General features: G+C 40.3%; 1 protein-coding gene and 1 pseudogene across 7 annotated transcripts in view; one reads left to right on the forward strand and one right to left on the reverse strand.

Annotated features, from left to right (window-relative positions):
• The window catches only part of UNC80 (unc-80 subunit of NALCN channel complex), a 449893-nt gene that overhangs the window by 103023 nt on the left and 322991 nt on the right, over positions 1–23879 (reverse strand). For all 7 annotated transcript variants that reach the window (XM_085870661.1, XM_085870659.1, XM_085870657.1 and 4 more), the window contains one exon: positions 6639–6735. In XM_085870661.1, coding sequence (XP_085726787.1) covers positions 6639–6735 — 97 coding nt within the window. The remainder of the gene's footprint in view (positions 1–6638; positions 6736–23879) is intronic.
• LOC147032768 (uncharacterized) lies at positions 13399–17377 on the forward strand (annotated as a pseudogene).

A 23879-nucleotide genomic window follows, 5' to 3' on the forward strand; every position in this document is an offset into this window, starting at 1 on the left:
ATTGTTTGCAAATTTTTGGAAACCATCACTTTCTGGCCATGTGCTTGCAGGCTCACACATCCATTCCACATCTCGTACATCATATAGTTCAAGAAGATTGAATAACCGCCACGAGTCGTCATCTATGAAACTGCTGAGACACAGGTCACTACTCTCATTCTCATCCACGGCCGGGAATTTGGCTTTCCTGAGCTGAGTTGATCATGAGGTAGTCTAGGTGTCTGATGCAACAGTTTTTCCATCGTTTCTCACTCATCTGTGGGCACGTTGGAATCGGCAAGAGCGAAAATTACCAATTGCGGTGTCAAATACCATAGGTGTCGATCACTCCTTCATATATATATATATATATATATATATATATATATATATATATATATATATATATATATATATATATATATATATATATATATATATATATATATATATATATATGCGAAAATGTAGATAACTATATGAAACGAAGTGTGAACATTGATGTTTTTGAACTATGGAAACTTTAATTTGAAATGTGGCTACAGCCATGTATGCCATGCCATGGCCAATATTATTGATTATCGAGGCTGATAGGCACACATACATGAATTCATATTAAAACATTCATTATGGCATTAGTATACTAGTAATTCGTGTATATACTGTACATGTTAAATAAATACATGTTTGACCTTCGAATATTTAATTGTTATTTTCTGATATCAATGAGGGCGAGAATATTCAAAATTCTTCTTCGGACTTGCAAGAACTACTTCTTATCGCGAGAGCATGACCCCCGCAGACGTCTCTGTGACAGATATACTGCATTTTAGAGCATAAAAACGAATTCAGCACACCAAAAAACCTATAAGCATCGGAGGGAACAACTTTCCAGTGGCCAAAAATCGGCCATTTTGGATGCCATTTTGGATTTTCCCGCCATATTGGATGCCTCATGTCTCGTCCCTGACTGCCAGCAGACATAGTAATCATAATCATCTACAAATATACACATATCAAGTAACATTAACGTATTTTAGCAGGTGTAGGAGTCGATTTCTGAGTCAAAACGCGAAAAAAGGCCGCCATTTTGGAAAAAATGGCCGCCGGTGGCCATTTTTGGGAGGAAAATTCTAAAGATCGGCGAGTGGGGTTTATATCCATATTGGAAAGCTACGACGGGTAGCCAACTTGACTCGCGCAAAAAAGTTGCAATATGAAACACCCTAATGTACACTGTGGGGTCTGTGAGGCAGGATTGAATTTTGAATTTTTTTGTAAATTTAATATGTAAATGCCCTCTTAGACTACTTTTAATGGAAACGAAGACGTGTAATCATTTTCCCAGCATGAAAGCAGCTGTTATAATTTCACAATATTTCATAAATGCGAGATAATGAAATGGCAGTAATGTCACAACTACATCACAATATTCATCTTTAATCATCATGACTTGCATTTTTTGAAAACATTTAATGAGAATGCTAAAATGTTTTTGCTTCAGTGGAAGTAATATTCTCCAGTGTGAAAGACACATTTGTACGTTTTCAATTCAGCCTTCTCCTTGAAACCACTGGCAAATAGAAAAGTTTGGCTCAATCAAGCGTTTGCATACAACTTATTTCAAATATGCTTGTTAGAAAGGACTTATTCTGTAAAAATTAATGTTTTGCATGAAATTATTCAAAAAAGAAATTTGGTACTCGTACATTTCTTTCTCTATCGTGTTAACTGTGGGTTGATAATCCCACTGCTGAACTTCAGATTACAGTCATTGGAAATTGTTAGTATTAAGCATGAAAAAAAACATCTCCAATTATCAATTCACTTAAAAAAAAATTCTCAAAAATTGTAGGAAGTTGACATGTACAAATTAGTTTTAAAATGACCGACTCAGCATATTACTAACTCAGTCTGTGTGTATATATATATATATATATATATATATATATATATATATATATATATATATATATATATATATATATATATATATATATATATATATATATATATATATATATATATATATATATATCAGCTGATATACAGATCAGTTTTGTGGTTTTTGTAATTGAATGCTGTGCTAGTTGAAAACTGTGGAAATAATTTTCTGGCTTTTCTATTTTAAACAAGATTGCTTACAAAACGTGAATTTTAAATATCTATCAGAATATGGAGTCATTGAGAGGGTGGATTGCGAATGCAATGTGTAAACAAGACTCTAACAGTTTTGCAATTTAGGTGTTAAGTCTAATGTAGATATATCATTGCAGGACTGAAAACTTTGTAAGCGTAAGAAAATTTAACTTTTTTACATAAAATTCACAGTTTTTCGAACTCTGAGATTGTTTATTCTCCTGAAAAGAAGGCACATTTAAGTATGAGCTGTCTCGCCTTGGTTAGATTCTCAGCTGCCGGATTGGTGCTTGCAGGCAGGGCATTGCATCATGAAGTGTGCCGTCACTTGGATGGATGTTAAGCTAAGTGTCCCATCTGATAACATTAGTTAGTGGACGATAAAGACCCAATTGTGGTGGCGAGTTATCACGAGTACCTTGAACAAATTTCAAATGCATGGTGTAAATTACAAGGAGGAAGAGGGGCATGGGGGGTGTCAAATGGCCATCCAAAATCCAGGGGGCATCTGTGGTAAAGCCCCAGAAGAAGAAAAAGAAGAAGAAAAAGAAAAAGAAAAAGAAAAAGAAAAAGAAAAAGAAAAAGAAAAAGAAAAAGAAAAAGAAAAAGAAAAAGAAAAAGAAAAAGAAAAAGAAAAAGAAAAGAAAAAGAAAAAGAAAAAGAAAAGAAAAAGAAAAAGAAGAAGAAGAAGAAGAAGAAGAAGAAGAAGAAGAAGAAGAAGAACAAGAACAAGAAAAAGAAGAAGAAGAAGAAGAAGAAGAAGAAGAAGAAGAAGAAAAAAGAAGAAAAAGAAAAAGAAAAAGAAAAAGAAAAAGAAAAAGAAAAAGAAAAAGAAAAGAAGAAGAAGAAGAAGAAGAAGAAGAAGAAGAAGAAGAAGAAGAAGAAGAAGAAGAAGAAGAAGAAGAAGAAGAAGAAGAAGAAGAAGAAGAAGAAGAAGAAGAAGAAGAAGAAGAAGAAGAAGAAGAAGAAGAAGAAGAAGAAGAAGAAGAAGAAGAAGAAGAAGAAGACCTGCCATATTTTAATTTCATATTTTTTAAATATGTGCACATCTTAAATTTCAAAAATAGACATATCGTCAGGAACATTCATTCCTGAGGTGATGATGGGTGGCTTCTGTGGGGGAAAAATTTATATTAATGTATTCTAAATTGTAACAAGTGGAGTTTTAGAAATGTAACTGTTATGCTACAAGTTGAATTGGCTGTCATTTCTGGCCAAAAGACTTTTGCCCTAAATGTTAAGAAATGTGTTGTTCTGGAGCAGAGTGACCAAGCTGATAAAAAAAAAACGAGCCTTTGCTTAAGGCCTGGTCACACCTTGACGTTTTAGCCAGCGATGGCAACGTATTAAAATGTATGTTAAACGCTGGCTTACGTTGAACTTTTGATGTTTTTTTTTAAAGATTCGGACATATTCATAGTGACTTGGTCTTATGTATAACGCATTGGTAATGGACACAGAACGTATCGTTGTGTTATAGATAACTTATACCAACGAATGCTGAACCTGTTGTCGGCCTACACAACCGATGCCCAACGATAGTCTAACTTAGGCATAGCGCGTTGCACGCATCGCCGACGATGTCATGACGTAGCCTATTAAAAGGCTGACGCACAACGATTCGAATCATAACTGCCGTAGAAATGGAAGTGACAACATCGCGGTCACACCTTGGCGATCTTGCCAGCGTATGCCGACCTAAGAAAAATGTGTCTAAAACGTTGGGGCACGTCAAATACGGTATGAGTAAGTTTGGTATACGTGAGTAGAACGCTAAAGTACGCTATCATACATCGTAGTAAGTAGAGTACGTCAACAAATTTTAAACATGTTCAAAATTTTACGACGTACTCGGCGTATGACACACGTTCCGCATGCGATGGGGATAAGTTTTACACACGATATGTGGACGCTTACACACGTCCACAAAGGCTACTTATAAGCTACTCATAAGTCGAAACACGTCGCGGTAATGTCTTTTTTACGCGAAACTTATTTCTAACTTATGTTTGACGTGCTTTGAACCAATTCTTTACGTAGTCCCAACACACATCGACATATGTAGACGTATTCCAATGACGTCTTCCGGTCGACAAAAAAAAAAAAAATGAACGTGTTTCTAGCTTACAACTGCCATATAAAGACGTGTTCCCAGCGGTTTTGGGAATTGGTATATAAAAATGCTGCTCATAAAAGGGGAACCCAACAGTGTTTGAGTCCTTTTTGAGTCGATGTCCATGTCAGCAGTAACAGTATCAGTATTAGTATTAGTATTTGTATTAGTATTAGTATTAGTAGTAGTTTGTTCATGTTGGCAGTAGTAGGTGAGTGTGAGGGGGAGGGAGGGTGTGGGTTATGATGGATCGTCCTTGCGTCCGCGTGTCCACGGGTAGGAGACATCTTTTCACCATTGTTCGAAGTTCTTCGCGGCTAATTTTTTTATGGGGCTTTTTCAACAATGAGCTATGGCTTGTTTTTACGATGTAGGTCTATTCATAACGGGTTGGACAAATGCACAATGAACTAATAATGTGCATAGAGCGCTTTGATTACTTATAGATACGATATACCAACGAATAATAATTATCGTGAAGCCGGCGTTCACAAACTATGCCCAACGATAGCCTAACTTATCCATATCGTGCGGCAGTTTATCTTTGCCGGTGACGTAGGGTTTGCTATTCATAGGCTGCCACTCAACGATTTAAATGGCTGCATCTCCACTATTGAAAGTAGACGCTTACGCTCAACAATTCGATTTTTTTTTTACACTCAACGACTTTTAAACGGCACCACTCAGCTATTTTCATTGTTTACAATGAACGATTTAAATTGCTGTCACTCGCCTTTGTTTTTTGACGCTGGCGCTCGGAAATTTTAATCGTTTCTATTGAACGTGCTAAATCGCTCAAACCCCATTCTTGAAAGTAGACGCTTGCGCTCAACAATTGGATTTTTTTACACTCAACGACTTTTAAACGGTACCACTCAGCTATTTTCATTGTTTACAATGAACGATTTAAATTGCTGTCACTCGCCTTTGTTTTTTGACGCTGGGGTTTTGAAATTTGAAGCGTTTCTTCTGAACGTGTTAAAACGCTCAAACTCGACTATTTTAAATAGACGCTGCCGATGGACAATTGGAATCATAGCCAAGCTAGACATCGAAGTGTGAACATCCTCGTCATGCCGAAGAAAAGTTTGAAGAATGCTGCAAATAAGTGTCCTGGCCGTGGCCGTGGACGCTGATTCAAGGACGATCAATCATACCGACGTCTTTCAGCCTATGAGTAACTTAAAAGTAACGTCTGTCGATGTGTGGCAACGATCGCGTAACGTGCCAACAACACGTTAATCATAGGTTAGAAATAAGTTTCGGGTACGCTAAACATTACCTCGGCGTGTCTCAACTTATGATTAACTTACAAGTAGCATGTGTTGACGTCTGTCAATGATCGCAGACCGTGCATACAACTTGTGGCCAGCGTAGCGGAACGAGTGAGTCATACGCCGGCATACGTTGTGAAATTTCAAGCATGAAAAAATTTGAGGACAACCAAAAAGTACAACGTTTAAAGCCAGCGTACAACGACGTATGGCAGTGTTTTTCAGCGTACTCTCAATGTTATCAAAACTTACCCATAACGTATTCAACGTGTGCCAGCGTTTTAGAAAAAAAATTCAAAAATCGGCATACGTTGGCTAAAACGTCAAGCTGTGACCGGGCCTTTAGAAATGTACGAAGTGACTTTTCGTCTTAAGGACACGTCTGCAGTCTGGGTTGAATAGCCCCAACCACTCTCTCATGAAAGTATAAAATGCTTTGAAATGTAAAATTGTTTCAGTGTAAGTACCTGAGAAAGTATTAGAATCTCAGTGGCTTGTACTCCTTGGAAATGACCAAGTACCAAGTTAGAATAAAACTCTCTGATGTAATGTGGAAGTGAATTGAATTGGGTTGGTCTGACTGTTAACTAAAGTAAGAATAAATGAAATAGAACCAAAAAAATATTGCAATCAATGGGGATTCTTAAGTTCATTGTACGAGGGTGAGAAGTGTTTGGTGTATAATTAGAAAATAAATTATTTCACAAGGAAGGACTTGTGTGGACATCGGTTTTATCAGCGTCGATAGGGTTTTATGCAGGATTTTATAACCAAATCGGACAAACGTTAAACTCTGCCTGAAGTTAAATAGGATTCCACAATCGGCCAGTTAGAATCCTTCAGGAGTTCAACGATCAAAACAAGGTGGTTTTAAAAATCCACAACACTTCAAACATTTAAAGCAGCTTTCCTCAACAATGCATTTCATGTCCTGTTGTTCTAGAAAAGGCACTTACATATTTCATGTGCAGATGTAAATTTTGCCATCATGATCAATGATAATAAGAACAATGTTGAAGATAATTGAGATATAAGCTAAGACAGGCAAATCAAATTAATATTTGTGGAATGTAACACAAAAATATTGAAATGGAGACAAAATAACAAAAAGGTCGACACCACAAGCTACGTACCTCCTAAAGGACTCTGGAGCATAGGCTACGACTGTCACACAAAGCTTGATTGCCTCTGGTATGGAGAAACTGAGGTCCTCGTTTCCATAGCAGAAATCTAAAAGAAAGTGGCAATGTTTGACAGTAACTGGCTTGAGAGAAGTTTTCCTGAAAGTACTTGCAAAAAAAAAACACAAACTAAATAAAAAGCTCTAAATTTTGAAATAAAACGTGGACCAACATGACAAGGTCAAAGACATTGGCGAGCAAAAAATAAATAAATAAAGATCGACAAAAACCAAACATTTCATATCAAATCAAAAGGCAAGAAGGAATAATTCTGTATTTAAACAAGGAACAAATGAAAAGCCAAACAAGTAGAGGTACATTCAAAGTACACTGCCCCCATGCCAAATAAATAAATAAATAAATAAATAAATAAATAACAAATCCTCCAGCGCACGACATTGCCGGGGCACCTTTTGCACCCGGCAATGCCACTGTGCAGCACATGGAGATGGAAGGAGGGAGCAGTGTAGAATAATTAATTGATTAATTGCATAATTAAAATAAATAAATAATAAATCGGAAAAGAATTGATTTATCAATCAATTGCTGAATGGTATACCTAAACCACCACCTTTTCATCCTAATCTGTAATTTTTTGAAAATGAAGCAATTCATCATAAAATTAATAATTAATCCATTAACTGATTAATCAATAAATCGAAAATACCCTTTGGAGCCAAATCACTTGTTCAATGTCATGTCCAAATATCAGCTTCCAAGCTCAAAAGGTGCCAGAGATATTGCCCAGATGAGAAATAAAATAAATGAGGAATTTATAAATCGATAACAATTAAGTAATTAATCAATTTGATTAATCAAAAAATAAAATATATAATTTTTGCCAAAGCCCATCTTCACTTTTGTCCCTAAATTTCAGCTTCCTAGCTCAAAGGATGGCTGAGATATTGCCCGGACAAACAAACAACAACCAAAAAAAAAAAACAAATAAGGAAACAAATAAACGGAGTAAAAACTGAGTACTCTCTTTCTTCAGCAGCTGGTGATGACGCCATGCATCACCTGGATGTGGAATTGGGAAGGAGCGGTGTACAATGTAAATGAAGTAATATTGATATAAGTTGATGGCATGTGAGGCAGGACAAGCAAGCACATTTCAAACAAAATGCAATTGACACTTTTATGAGTTCGGGGCGCAGCATTATTGAGTGTACATCGAGTTTTCTTTCAGCTTTAATTTAGGAATGTTTATTAATTTTATAGCTTTGCAGTGTTTTCATTTGGTACACAGTGTATGTGTACTCTCCACTTAAATAAACTGGACATGTGGAGTATATAAATGTAATTGTTGAAGGACTGTCCCAGCGTTCATTACAAGAGCCTTTTTGGTATGAGGGATGTGCATAACCCCTGATTGCAAGTTTCTACAAAACATAATTGCCTCATGCAATAATCATTCAGGTTGTGAAACTCATGCATCCTTAGGTTTTTAAAGGTGACTGTGGACAGATGACGCTCAATCACTGAAAGCACTGTTTTTTTCATATTGTTACATATACGGGTGGTCCAAAATGATGTGCAACTTTTCAAACAGCTGTCAACATTACCTCCACCACCAAAGGTGGACAGGAGTTATGTTTTCACCCCTGTTTGTCTGTCTGTGAAGAGTACATCTCAAAACGTTATGGACAGATTTGAACAAAACTTGGTGGATGAGTTAGGTAGGTGACAAGAACAAACTCATTAAATGTTGGTTAAGGTACGGATGCAGATCCAGCCTATAAGTGGCCCAAAAATGTAAACAGTCAGCCTGGCGGAGGTATGCACTCTACCGAGTGCTGTTCTCGTTTTACTCATGTGCCCATCTTTCTTTATTTTCAGGTCACTGAAGAACAAAGTTTAAAGTTTCTTTCCATTGAAGATTCAACCATGTCAAACAATTTATTTGTGCCTCTTTTCGAGACTTTTTTTTTTTGCAACAAAGTCCTATGTTTCTACACAAAGACGGTTTTGGAGGGTCTATCCATATACAACAATTCCACAAAACAAAATGCATCAAATATATCGTTGAAAAGCTTAGAGAGACTGGGAGTGTGAAAGGCCAAATTAAAGAACAGTGGTCAAAAACCTTCAGTGAGAACACCCAACAATATAGAGGCTGTAAGAGCAGCTTTGCAGGCTTCTCCGAAAAAGTCGACATGCCGACTTGCATAGCTGGTGGGAACTTCTCACACGACCACTGAAAGAATCATACACGATGATCTGAAACTGTATCTGTGCAAGATACAGTTACTGCAGCACCAGAACGAAATGAATAAGAGGGAGAGTTTCAAACTTTGCACCACCATTGCCCAGAGGATCGAAGATGATCAGGAATTTCTCTGCAACATCTTTAATGATGAGGCCCACTACCAACTCAGTGGACACTTGAACAAACAGAAGTGATTTGGGGCAGAACATCAACCACACCAACATATGGAACAACCAGTTTCTGCAGCAAAAGTAACAGTTTAATGTTTCATTGGATGTCGTGGTATAATAGGACCATTCTTCTTTGAGAAAGAAGCCAGACAACCAGTGACAGTCAACACAGACTGTATAGACAAGTGAACATGCTGCAGTGAAGATTTCTTCTCGCACTGAGAAAGAAGCAAGACATGAATTCAGTCATCTTCCAAAAAGACAGTACACCACCACATACGTCTAATGGTGCTTTGGAGGTTTTGAGGCATTTTCCGGGAGTTCGACTCATTTCTCGATGGACGGATCACCCATGGCCTTCCCCCCCCCCCCCCCCGATCTGTCTCCTCCCGACTACTACCAATGGGGTCCCTCAAAGGTCGATGAAAACAACCCACACGCACAATTCAGGAGATGAAAAATAACATCAGATGTGAAATATGATGCATACCAGCCCCAGTTCTCAACCAAGTCATCAACAACTTCAGCATCCATGTGACAGCTGTCATCCAGAGGCACAGTGCTTGATTCAGCACTTCACAAACTCCTAATGATAATGATCCTTATTGAAGAATATTTTCACTATAATCAACAAAAACTGAAACAACCCTGAGTATCATAAGACAAAAACAAACAAAATAGATGGAAAATAAAATGAGAAGGGCACTCAGGAGAGCACATACCTCCACCAGGCTGATGAGTTTACATTTTATATCCCACTTAGTCTGGTTGGTAGAAGGACCCGCCATGCACCTCCCCTGAAAATTTAACGACACACATTTTTATACTCCTAAGGATGTCTAATAACAAATTTCAGATGTTCCCTTCAAAACCAATGGGAGTGGGGGGCAGGGGGGGGGTCAATTGGTGGCCATCTTGGATTTCATCGTGCATGAATGGCTAAAGCCAAGGATTTCCATAACTTTTGAATGAGGCATCATATAAAGACAAACAAGTGAAATCCTTCAATACAGTGCGTGTCGTGAAGCAAATGAGTACACTAAATGTTAAAATATGCAATTTATGCTTTTTCAGTTGAAAAACAATTAAAAAGCATACTTAATATTTGAAATGTCAAAATCTTGTTATTATTGTGATAAGCACCTTTATATATAATAGAAGGAATGAAATCGTTCGATACAGTGTGGCAGGGGGCTACAAAAGAATGATGTAAAAAAAAATCATTAAGTTAATGTACAGACAAACAAATGATGAGTAAAATGTAAGCTTTGCTGATGAAAAGGTGAAAGCAAAGCTAAAATATTTGTTGAGCAAAACATTGAAACATAGTGGTTATACCAACTACATAATATTAGTAATATTGTTATTATATAAAATATAGATGAACACATTTTGAATTTAAGCATATTTAATTTTTGCATATTTTGAATGTACAGTACAAAGTTATGAAAATAATTCAAGATGTCCCTGGTTGAAAGAACCACTTATCACTTTGCCACCAATATCTGCCATAATTGTAAGTAAATTTCAACTACTAATGCATGACGAAACACTTGTTTATGGCTAATATTAAAGAGAATGATGACATAAGAAGAACTTAGCTTTCAGCATTCGGCGCAAAATGCCATGGTGGGCGGAAACAACGTCTTTCGTTCGTTCGTACATGAGAGGGGAGCGTTTCTTGGTTTTTTTTTTTCCGTCAAGCAATAAATTCAATGGTTTTCACATATATAACAAATTAGTTTCACAAATTTCCATTGAAAAACTCGGGTATTTCCGTCAATTGTCGCCATTTCCGTCTAGGTTACGCACTGCCATCTACCGGACGGCCGTCATTGGTTCACTTGAGGCATGTGGGGGGGGGGGACACCAGGGACATTTCAAACTTGGTGCAATTGTATACAGCGCACGTGCTGAAATAAACCCACTTTTCCATAAAATTTTGAGATGAGAAAACGTTTGGAAGCAGCATTTTTGAGATTTGAGCATGTCTTGTGAGAGGACAGAATTATTCCAGGAAATTGATTACACATTGTCTCGTCCAGGGAACTAAATTCAATCAGTCATTTAAATGTACTTCTCACTCATATATCTAATCAAGTTCAATTAGTTAAAAGTTGTTGTACTTTTCCTCTCTTCAGGTATGGTTTGAAGGTTGAAAGCCTTTCTGACCAACATTGAGTTGACGCATCCCAGTGCAACTGACCTCCTCACCAAGGGCACCTTCACTGTGGCCAGGGCCGGATTTACTTGCTTGTGGGCCCGAGGCCAAACCTTATCAGTGCCCCTCGCCCCCCTCCCCTCCAAAAAATTATATATATATATATATATATATATATATATATATATATATATATATATATCGTACTATTGAAATGTAAAAAAAAAAAAAGAATTACAACATAATGTAACACATCAATAATTTTTAATCAAATTAGTAACATATCAAGTACATCAAAGTAAATCAAGTTCCATATCATGTACATCTTACACACAGGAATAATGGAAAAATATAATGAAACTGAAGCATAATAAATTTTGCAAGCACTACAATGTGAAGTTCAAAATGACATTTTCCTGCTTTTTTATATGGCAAATTTGTCAATGATACTGTTTGTGTCAAGGGATTGTAGGAGGTCAGATTCAATGCATAGTAATGAAAGTGAGTTTAATCTGGTTTGTCCCAAAGTTGATCTCACGTGATTCTTCACCCTCGATCGAGTAGAGAAAGAGAAAGATCTCTATCTCTATCTCTATCTCTATCTCTATCTCTATCTCTATCTCTATCTCTATCTCTATCTCTATCTCTATCTCTATCTCTCTCTCTCTCTCTCTCTCTCTCTCTCTCTCTCTCTCTCTCTCTCTCTCTCTCTCTCTCTCCTTGACAGTTTGTAACAGGGATGGTAAGGAACATTCTTATCAAGATACTAATGTTTGGAAAGGCAGTTGTCAAAATACCATCTTTAGACCTCAACAAAGTGGAAATTTTTGTCACTGACCTGTCAGATTCAGAAGACAAAATGTCTTTAAACTGCAAAAATTCATCTAAAACAGATGCTTCCAGGTCACTGGAATAGGTACTGACAAGGAGTTCCAGTTGAGCTTTGAGGTCATCATAGTTCATAAAAAAATAGCACCCCAAAGCGGGCGTAACCCCTCAGCCCCTTGTCGCAAACCAATTTCAAGATGGTGGCCATATTGAAAATCGCAGCACGCCCATTTTCGAAAGCAACCTTCCTCTACTCAACCCAACACACCCAGCAAAAATGGATTTAATCGGACAAGGCGTTCTCCTCGAAATTGACGGAAACCAATTTCAAGATGGCTGCCATGGAGGCCACATTGAAAATCGCAGTGCGCCCATTTTCGAACGGACCCTTCCTCTACTCAATCCCAACATACCCTGCAAAAATGGATTTAATCGGACAAGGCGCTCTCCTTGAAATAGACGGAAACCAATTTCAAGATGGCTGCCATGGAGGCCACATTGAAAATCGCAGTATGCCCATTTTCGAAAGGAACCTTCCTCTACTCAACCTCAACATACCCTGCAAAAATGGATTTAATCGGACAAGGCGTTCTCCTCGAAATCGACGGAAACCAAAAGTTGACAGATGCCCGGACGGACGCCCGGACAATGCCTGTGACGACAATACCCCTTAGCCCAATTGGGCTGAGTGGTAAAAAGGTTGTCAGCTTTGGAAGTGATTGGAGTTGTGCAGCTTTGGTTTCTTTTAACTTTCTCTTTTGTGAGCCACTCATGTATTTCTTCTGGGACGACATAATTAATCTATCTCATGAGAATCCACAAGATTCCAAGAATAATCTGTAAGCATAAAGTAATAATAAATTAGTTCAGGTCTAGTATAAGAGATACCAATATCACAAAATAAGAACACAAAACACACGTAATATAACAATGAAGTCAACTCGATACAACACATAATGTATATAATCTACAGATAGATAGATAGATAGATAGATAGATAGATAGATAGATAGATAGATAGATAGATAGATGGATAGATGGTGGGAAACGGGCATTTAAAAATGTACTGTTATATTTTTCGTTACCTTATATTATTTTATTCATTTTACTATAGGGCCTACTAGCCTACTCCTTGGCTGATCAGAGAACCCACAAGTCCCCAGTGGGCCCCAGTTACTGGTGGGCCCGAGGCCAATGATGCCGATTGGAAAATCCGGCCCTGGCTGTGGCTCAATCACTCATCCTGGACAACTCAGTGCTGTGGACAACACAATGGAGGAGACCTTCATGTGGTTCGCCAAATCTCAGCGCTGTTGCCGCACCACTTCTCTGTGCACCAAGTTCTTCGAGAAGATGCTGAAACTGCGACATGTTGAACGACTCTGAGTGCCCCAAGGCTGAGAAAAACAGGGAACAGGAGGCTGCAGAGATCAAAAGGAGTGAGAGTGCTGTGAAGACAATGTTGGCAGCGATCAGGAGCTTCAGCAACCCTTTTACCATCCCAGACAAGGACCACCTCTACAGTCTCTCCTCTGGGGCAGCTGCTTTTCCCAAGGTGGAAATTGATGTTCTTTATGCCGAAGCAGCTGGAAAAGCAGCCAAAGAAACCTTCATCAAGGAGTGCTTCGAGTCATCAGAGGTTGACTTCTTGGACCCCATTAAGAAATACAAAGTGCTTACAATGGAGGCAAGCAACAAGCAGACTATGCTGACATTTTCTCAAGGAAAGGTAGGTATACAGTGGTGCCCCCAGAATCCGAATTTAATTCGTTCCAGGAGGCTGTTCGGATTCCAAAAAGTTCGGATTCCAAAACTATTTTCCCAATAAGAAATAATGGAAAGTGAATTAATCCGTTCCTGGACCCCAAGAAAACCCACTTTCAAGACACTTTCAACTCAAATTACCCATGTTTAAGGTAAAATAAGATGAGTAAATGACCTTTTCTGGATCATGAATCTCATTCCAAACCTGGGGAATGAGCAGGAGTGTTGTCGCTTCTAACATCAGGTCTGGATGCAGCTCCGGCCTATCAGTGGCCATTGGGATCGAAAACGTAAACTGTTCAGCCTGGTGGAGGTATGTAATTAACCATGAAGCACCAAATGGTATTTTATATCCCCAGTACACCTTGTGGAGACACAAATGTGCCGTTTTCACCGCACAGTTCCTTGGGAGAGAATCAAGAGGTGAAGCGATTGTGTGACGCAGCGTGACGTCACTACCATGCTCGCGAAAAAAAACGTTGAGTTCGTTAAAGCCGATTCGTCAGAGGGTTCATTGAATGAGTTCGCTTCACGATGGGTTTTCGCGCTTTTGTCGCTTCTTTAATTTTCAGAATCCTACACACGGTCGATTTCGGCAGCTCGAACATGGCAGCGAGATCAGACACACGCATACCGCTCTCATGCTTAGCGATAAGTTCTTTCTTCAACTCAATTGTCGTTCTCACGGACTTCCTCTTATTCCTATTTGCTTCACTGCTCTTCTTGGTTGCCATGGTGAATGCACAAGGGTGATGATTGAAAAAAAAAATGCACAAATCAAGGTGAAAACACAAGGTAAAGTAGCGATCGACACACGAGAGATGCTTTCACGAGTACTTCCACCGAGGAACTGAATGAACAAAGCGAGAAGATGCGCGTGGAACAGGTGGGGGAGACACGTGAACAAACATGAACGCCACGAACAAACATGAACGCCACATTGTGTTCGGTTTTCGAAAATGTGTTCGGTTTTTAGGGCAAAATTTTCTGGAAAAAATTGTTCGGATTCCAATTTGTTCAAACAATGGGGCGTTCGGATTCTGGGGGCACGACGGGAATATGAATCACTTTAAATCATTTTCACAGACAAGTTCTTCTGCATAGACCTGATTCACCTCCAACCCGTTGCAAATGTAGTTTCATCTTCTATTACAGCTGATCCAGTACCAGGAGCAGGAAGATCTGGTGTTGCAGTTACTCATCAAGTTCCAGCTCATGGACGAGCCCATCAACCTCTCAGAGCTAATGAAGTACTCGCTGACACCAGTCCCTCACTGCCTCAGCACACCTGATGCCTTTTTTTGCCAAGATAAACAAGGCCACCATGCTTCACTACTTGATGGATGATCATTCTGAAAAGGTGCCATTCCTGAAAGATGCAATCTACATCCAGGATGGGAATGCCTTGATTCATGCACTGAAAGACCTGCCACCAACCTTCAATGGTGTCTGTCTGAAGGTGTTCTACCACATGGCAGTGAAAAAGCACTTTATCTTCTCCACCGACTCATACAAGGCAGACTCGATCAAAGTGCAGGAGAGGCAATGCCGTGGTGTGTCTGAGAAGCTGCACCTTGCTGGTGCAGCAACAAGGAAGCCACCCAACCTGAAAGTTGCAGAACGATGAGAACAAGATGTAGTTGTGTGATCATCTTCTGAGGGTCTGGAACAGTGATGAGGCTGCTTCAAGGCTGGAGGGATGCTCATCAGCTGTTCTCATCGTGGAGGGCAAGGCTCACCAGTTGTCTGCATCAAAGGATGAAGTCAAGGTGTCTGAAATCCACAGCCTCATATCCAAGCAGGAGGAGACAGACACAAGCGTCGTTCTCTATCTGAACTACGCAGTTGAGACTGGATACAAGTCTGCTGCTGTTAGTACACCAGATACAGGCATCTTCTTAATCCTGCTGCACTATGTTTACAACATCAAGCTCAATATGTACCTCGACACAGGTGAGGGGGACAATTATTCATTTATTCTGTATTTGTGCACCAATCTTTGTACATCACGATTCAATCAATCTTGTCACCTAACCAACTCATCCACCAAGTTTCGGCCAAATGTGTCCCTAACTTTTTGAGATATCGTACTAAATATAGTTTTAGCCTTGTCACTCAATGGCAAAAAATCACATTAAAATTCTCAGATCTGCATCTGGATTCGGATCTTCACCCAAATCGAATAAATTATTCCCTTGTTACATACACAACCTCAGTCTTCTTCTTCATCTATCTATAATTCCAGCAATCTCTGTGTGTGTGCCTGTGTGTGTGGGCGTGGCCGATGGGGGAAGGGAAACTCAGCCGCGTTCCCCATTACGGGTTACAACGTACGGACTTCCGGATAGTGATGACTTCGTGATTCTAATAATTTCTCGATTTCTTATGCGCATTTATAGATAAACACTATGCCCCAAGTTATGATCGTTTTCATATTAGACGGTGCATAAATTTCGGTAACATCAGAGTGAGCTGGTATGCTCCGAACCAGGAAGTAATTTTTTTTCTCTTCTCTTCTCTTTGTGTTTTTCCTTGCGACAACATTGCGAAAAGGCAAAATACGTTGGCGCTAATTGAATAATTGGCCATTAAAACTAAATTGTGAATTATCGTAACTGTGATATGCGAACTTCCGGGCCACGCACGAATGGGCACACGAGAGTGAAGAAGAGGCCATGGGTCTGTGGTTGTTTCTTGCTCGGGGTTTGAAAGTTTTTTTTTTTTTTGTTTTTTTTTACGGGCACGTACTAGTCCATCACAATCCCACAACAAAAGTAAAATGTCAAAAGATGTTGTGATGGTAATGTACAAGAGGATTGTGATGTTGTATGGTCAGAGTGGTGGCCAGACAACTGGTCAGAGAGTATGGGCCAAAGACTACAGTTGGAGAGGGGGTAACAGCATCACCTTACCAGGTCCAAGAGAGTGAGTTGATCCAAGAAAGCATCAGAGACAGACTGAATCAAGAGAGTGACAGAGGACTGACTGACTGAGCACTTCCTATTGGGCCCAGAGTTATATACCCAACCCTCACTCTGCTGCTACAATTCTCTGCTCTGACCGTTCTCCCCCCTCCAATGAGCTACACTAATGACACCCCAGAGGTTTCACCAATCACACTCGCAGGCACTCAAGAATCCCTGTCCTGAGGCCCAGTGAATCTCTGCCCTAAAGACATTCACACATCCAAGTCTCAGCAATGAACCAATACAGCTGGAAAGGAAGAGTTCCCCCCCCCCACTCTGTTGGTGAGGGGAAAGTGATGTGTGCCCCCCTCATCTTGCCCAACCCAAATCAGTTCCACAGAGGACAATAAATCAACTGCATGCATTTATATAGCTGTCTCAAAATTGGGTAACACCCATCCCCTCACTGGCATCATTGAAAGGCTCGTTACCCGAGCACACTCTCATACAGGTGAGAGGTTCAAAAGCTACACGAACATACATGGTATCTGCAGCCTTAATCTCATTACTGCTCCCTTTCCAATACGCATAACCATATCACAGTAAATGATGTGAACTTGCTCACACATCTTGCAGCTGGAGAAATGCCTTAATGAGGATTTTGTCTCTCTCAAATTAGAACTCATTAATGAACGTTGACTCAGCAGAGTATTTTTGGGGTTTATTCCCAAATCAAATGTTAAATTACAGATAAAGTGTGCACACCAGGTTGGCTTTAACACAAAGCTGTGCTTAACCATATGTGCCGCTCTGCTGTAAAATTCGAACAGAAACTCATCCAACTGTCAATTATTATTACCAGTGTGGCAAACTTCTCCAATGCTATTATCACTAATGCAGCTGCAGGGATAGCTCATGCACGAGTATATTGCACTCTAAGCCCATGTGATTGTCTGGCTTTGAATCTTTTAGCATCCTTAAAGGGTTACTGAAATGAAAAAAATTGAAAAATGTGTTTTGCCTTTAAAATTATTACACATCTATACTAATAAATGTCTGTGTGTGTGTGTGTGTGTGTGTGTGTGTGTGTGTGTGTGTGTGTGTGTGTGTGTGTGTGTGTGTGTGTGTGTGTTTGTCCTCCATAACTCGAAAAGCATGAAACCTCACGGCCTGAAACTATGCATGCATACTCAGGGAACTCCAAGGTAGTACATTAATGAAATGTGGGTGTTTGGGTTAATTTAAACACCCTTTTTGAAGATAATTAACGGCCTTATTTAGTTATCCTTTTGTAAAGGCATCATCGTTGGTCAGTCCTCTGTCAGCTTGCTGGGGTTGGGGGTCTTAATTCGCCATTTTGTTCAGCCCATTCAAACATGCATCAATTTGGAAACGCCACCTACTCTCACGGACGAATTAAAGTACACCTGGACCCCGACATTCGCGGTTCCAACATTCGCCGGTTCCGCGTATTCACGGTTGATAATTTGGGACATGCTCCTACATTCACGGTTTTCATGGTGATTTTTTTTTCCATGAGCCGTGAGCATAACACAGTTCCAAAACATATCTTCCACAATCCACACACAAAGAAGCTGGATGTATGTGCAGTACTATACTGTGCTTATGCCAAAAACATATCTTTCATGAGCCACGAACATGACCTGCTTCTTGTACATGTATTGTAGCTTCTCAGGATAAACATAGTTTCATGGAATGTTTCATGATAAAATACCCCCGAGCGGGAGTGCCGGTCATCTCTGCCAGAGGTCGACAGAAGCAAAATCAAATTAGGGGCATCTATAATCGATTCCATGGCTTGTGGATCTGGTCGTAGAATGCAGATCGCCAGAACAGTCGGTCACTTCAAATAAATGATGAAGGAGACACTTTTCTGAAAGTGATCCTGACAACAGCAGGCGCGCTTTAATGCTAATTTATGTGATACCTGGGGTTCCGCGAAATGGTCGGTAATATGGGAATTATGGAACGCGATTATGATCGACCGTGTTGTAAACTCTCTCTAAAACGATCAGGCACGCGGGTAGCCAGCAGCCGACTTTCGGGTGGGCAATTCTGCGATTATGACATAAACTACGGTAATACAAGGTCAAAAAGTAACTCTGTGCCAGACAGGAATAGGGGCAGTTCATAAAGTATGTACGCTCTACTTCCGGGTTTCAAAACCACAGTGGTTTCAAAAACGCAGTGTGGATGTGGGGAAATCCGTGCATGTGAGAGAGTGAAAAGATAAATATATTGCTGGTGTAAGTGCACAGTTAGCATGGACCAGAAGGTAGGAAGAATGTGTATTGGGGGGGGGGGGCGTACATGTTGGCAGGCCTTTTCCAGATAGATTGCTTGGGTTTTAATTTTTAAATGCTCTTGCCCTGTTTTAATCAGAAAACTGTGGTTAAAAAGAAAATGTTGCTGTTTGGGCAGGTTTTATCACGTCAGTAATGCATATTGGTACACTGCCTTCCCTCCCATTATGTTGCCTTTCCTTATGCTTCCCTCCCCTGCTTTTACACTGCATCCCTTCCCCTTATGCTGTCTTCCCCTCCCCTCAAGCTGCCTGCCCATTCCCTCATGCTGCCTTCCCCTCCCCTCCCCTCATGCTGCCTTCCCTTCCCTCCCATCACCCTGCCTTCCCTTCCCCTCCCCTCATGCTATCTTCCACCCAAACCCCCTTCCACCACCATACAACTCTCCGGAGGTGGAGGAAGGGGTGTCAAAGAATGTGCAAATTGGACAAATGAAAGCTTTTTTTTTTAGCAGTCAAAACTGATGCTCGGATCAATTCTGCAATTCATCTCAGGTTAAGAGATTCCAAAGATTATGTGGAAATTAAATAAAGGCACGAACACTGGCACGGCTTTTTCAACGATTGAAGGAAACTGCCCTTCCTTCCCTTTCCCTTCCCTCACGCTTACCTCCTCTCAAATCCCCTCCACACACCATGGACATTTCTTGGCAGTGTCCGGGCGTTTTGTTATTTTATTGTTTTGTGTACACTGCCGAGGCTCGAATGATTGCTAACACACAGAACGTGCAACAAGGGGAGCAGGAGACAAGAGGGGGGAGATGGACGGAAAAAAAACGGTGTGGAACAGAGACATGAGGAGATCTGTGGGAGGGAGAGGGATGGGGCGGGGAACATGGGGTAAACAAGATGGACACGACAGGCACGTTCAGGAAGGAAAGCAGGGAATTTGGAGGAGGTGAGTTTGGGGTGGATTAGCGGGGGTAGAAAAGGTCGAGGATTTGGATGGGGGAAGATAAGAGGTAGTGGTGAACAGCTGTTTTGAAGATCTGGAGAAAAGAGGGGGATTGAAGAGAGTGTGGGAGTTTGGTGCAAAGGTGGGGAAAAAAGAGGAATGAAAGAGTGAAGGACGTTGTTTAGTATGACCCGTTTGAAAGTGCCGTTTTAACTTACCCAATTTCGGTCAATAAATCAATTGTATCATTATAGTCTGCCTACTAACCCAATCTTAATTACCATACACCCAACTAAAGTGTGGGCAATGGAGGGGGGGGGGAGAGGAAAGAGTGGGGCGGAGAAGAGTTCGGCAGGTGCAGGGTCTGTCCTGGCATTCCTCCTTAAATGGCATTGATATAAGTTAAGGCATTCTTTTTCACTGCAAAGCTACTCTTTATTACAATTCAATACCTCGATATATAATACTCCTGCCCCAGTATTTAATTCAGCTTTTCTTTGTGATAAATTGCATGTAACATGTATTTTTGAAATTTATAGAAAAAATCTTTTGTTAAAATTTTTGGGAAGCATTTAAGGATCACATTTAATCAAAATAAGAGAAATTCCAGTTGAATTACCTCTTCTATGCAATGATAACTTGTGCAGTGATTGTCAAGACTGTAACGAGTTGTAAGAAGCACACCTTCTCTAACTATGATCACATCTACTACCTTATATGTAGATGGCGGAGCAGGTCCCCCCCCCACCCGCCCCCCATTCCTCTTTTGCTCAGACACATCATCGTTGGTTTCATCACAAAAAAAGGATGAAGTAGAATTACAAGTAATATAAGCAGGGAAACATCTTACACCATCTTTCCTGTCAGTGGACCCTCACCCCCACCTTTCCTTCCAGGGGCAATACTGCCATACCTTACTCTCCTAAAAGCAACGTGATGACCTCTCTCTCAAATCATGTGCCCAAGGTCTGTCTTATGAGGAAGTTTATCCTGTCTTTTGAGTGAGTTGTGAAGCTGACGAAGTGGATGTGGACAATTTTTCATGGTTGGCTTCTTTGTCTCATTAGACTGAAAATGCACCGCATGTTGCATTATTGTCCACCAGCCCTTTGACAAGGTCAGGGTCAATAAAACGAGCTCCGTTCAACCAACTGACCGATCATCCATCCATGTACTTTTGTAGACGTGATATTTAAAAAAAACCGTTGAACATTTCACTTTCATATGGCAGATGTCTATTTCTCATGACATTATCTCAACCTGATGAGATGACGGCTGTGTTTGGCTGAATTATGTTGCCATGGCAACTATCAAGGTAACATGGCTTGTGTACACGATATTTCAAAAAACGTTCAAGATTTACCTTTCATATTACACAGAACTAATCCTCATACAACCCAAAAGGTATGTGACCGAGAGTAGGAGCTCATTGTGTAAAATAGTGTTATACTGTAGAATACCTCGTCTTTCAAATAAATTATATTTGTCTCTGGTTGTGTCAGCACATCGTTGTGGAAATCAAAATCATGAAATCAGAACACCATTTGTCATTGTCGCTAGTATTCTACTGCTACTTAACATTATGACTTTTGACCATATCAGAAAACAAAAAAGTGTACATTCTGCAAGGACTCAAACCAAATGATGGACCCAAATGCAAGGTGTTTGTCTTGGAAATGCTCAGTCGCAAAGAGGATGATGAAGTTCACCTGAAAAAGGTCATGTTCAGAGACAAACCTTGCTTTCATGCATCAAAGAAGGTCAACCAGCATAGTTTGAGGATCTGGGGCTCGAAAAACCCTCGTGGTCATTGAACAAATACGTGGCAAGCCGGTAGGCGACGAGGGATTCGCGAGGATCGAAGTGCTGGATACGATGCTTTTCATTCTGACCGATCCACCGACGAAGATTCATCGCCAAGACGTATTGGTTCACATACAATTGTTCCTCTGCCTGGCAAGATTTTTCCTATTGCGTACATTGCCAACTGGCACTCCTCATAAAAAATGACGGTAAATAGACACCCTATTTTTGAAGGACTACCATTTGAAAAATAATCGGTTTGCTGGTTTGTGCTGTGGAGCCTCGCGTTGCAGACACACACACAGACACACACACAGACACACACGGAAAACATGATAAACTTCTCTCAATGCTCTTGTTTTACCACACCTCCTGAACCACACAATATTTTTCACAAGCCACGCCCACTTTCAGACGCCACTCCCACTTTTCATCAACCACGTCCACTTTCCCTAAAGGCCCGGTCACACCTTGACGTTTTAGCCAGCGATGGCATCGTATTAAAATGTATGTAAAACGCTGGCTTACGTTGAACTTTTGATGTTTTTTTTTAAAGATTCGGACGTATTCATAACGACTTGGTCTTGTGCTTAACGTATTAGTAACGGACACAGAACGTTTCGTTGTGTTATAGATAACTTATACCAACGAATGCTGAACCTGTTGTCGGCCTTCACAACCTATGCCCAACGATAGTCGAACTTATGCATAGCGCGCTGCACGCATCGCCGACGATGACGTGGCGTAGGTTATGAAAAGGCTGCTGCACAACGATTCAAATCATAACCGCCGCAGAAATGGAAGTGTCAACATCGCAGTCACGCCTTGGCGATCTTGCCAGCGTATGCCGACCTCTGAAAAATGTGTCTAAAACGCTGGCGCACGTCGAATACGGTATGGGTAAGTTTGGTATACGTGAATAGAACGCTAAAGTACGCTATCATACGTCGTAGTAAGTGGAGTACGTCTTGTAATTTTAAACATGTTGAAAATTTTACCACGTACTTGCCGTATGACACACACTCCGCATGCGATGGGAATAAGTTGTACGCACGATATGCGATCGTTGACACACATCGACACACGTTACTTGTAAGGTGCTCATAAGTCGAAACACGTCAAGGTAATGGTTGGCGTCAGTGTTCCAGACTCCCTGTTTTTTTTTTCCTTCGGTATGACGGTGTTCAGTGTACAGTGCGGTTATGATTTAAATCGTTGAGCGGAAGCCTATTAATTATATTATATTATAACCGCACTAGAAATCGAAATGTCAAAATCACCATCATACCGAAGGAAGGAAGAAAAAAAAAACTAAAAAAAAAAATACTAGGGAGTCTGGAACACTGATACTAACCATTACCTTGATGTGTTTCGACTTATGAGCACCTTACAAGTAACTTGTGTCGATGTGTGTCACCGATCGCGTAACGTGAGGACAACACGTTACTCATAGGTTAGAAATAAGTTTCGGGTACGCTAAACATTACCTCGACGTGTTTCGACTTATGAGTAACTCACAAGTAACGTGTGTCGACGTGTGTCAACGATCGCGTGACGTGCCTACAACTTATGAACAGCATTATGCGGAACGTGTGAGTCGTACGCTGGCATACGTCTTAAAATTTCAAGCATGGAAAATTTGAGGACAACCAAAAAGTACAACGTTTAAAGCCAGTGTACAACGACATATGGCAGTGTTTTTCAGCGTGCTCTCAATATTATGAAAACTTACCCATAACGTATTCGACGTGTATCAGCGTTTTAGACAAACTTTCCAAAAATCGGCATAAGCTGGCTAAAACGTCAAGGTGTGACTGGGCCTTAAGCTCCGCCCACTTTCTTAAGCCCCTCATAAAAAAATGACGGTAAATAGACACCCGATTTTTGAAGGACTGCCATTTGAAAAATAAAACCTCAATCAAAAATCGGCTCAAGTAAAATTTTCTAAATATCACGAAGTGTTTAATTCCGAAATCTCGTTTCTCTACATTCAAAACTGAAGGACAAGTATTGAAAATACTGTACGCGGTTTTTCGGCCGCTGCACAGCAACGGGTGGTTGCTGGGCAACGAAATTCAAACATGCACCTTCCCAGACCATATGGCACCTGTTGGCAAAGTTTCATCGAAATCGG

This window comes from Eptatretus burgeri, chromosome 2 (assembly GCF_056783735.1).
Source record: "Eptatretus burgeri isolate ZD-2024b chromosome 2, Ebu_testis_v1, whole genome shotgun sequence".
Taxonomy (NCBI): domain Eukaryota; kingdom Metazoa; phylum Chordata; class Myxini; order Myxiniformes; family Myxinidae; genus Eptatretus; species Eptatretus burgeri.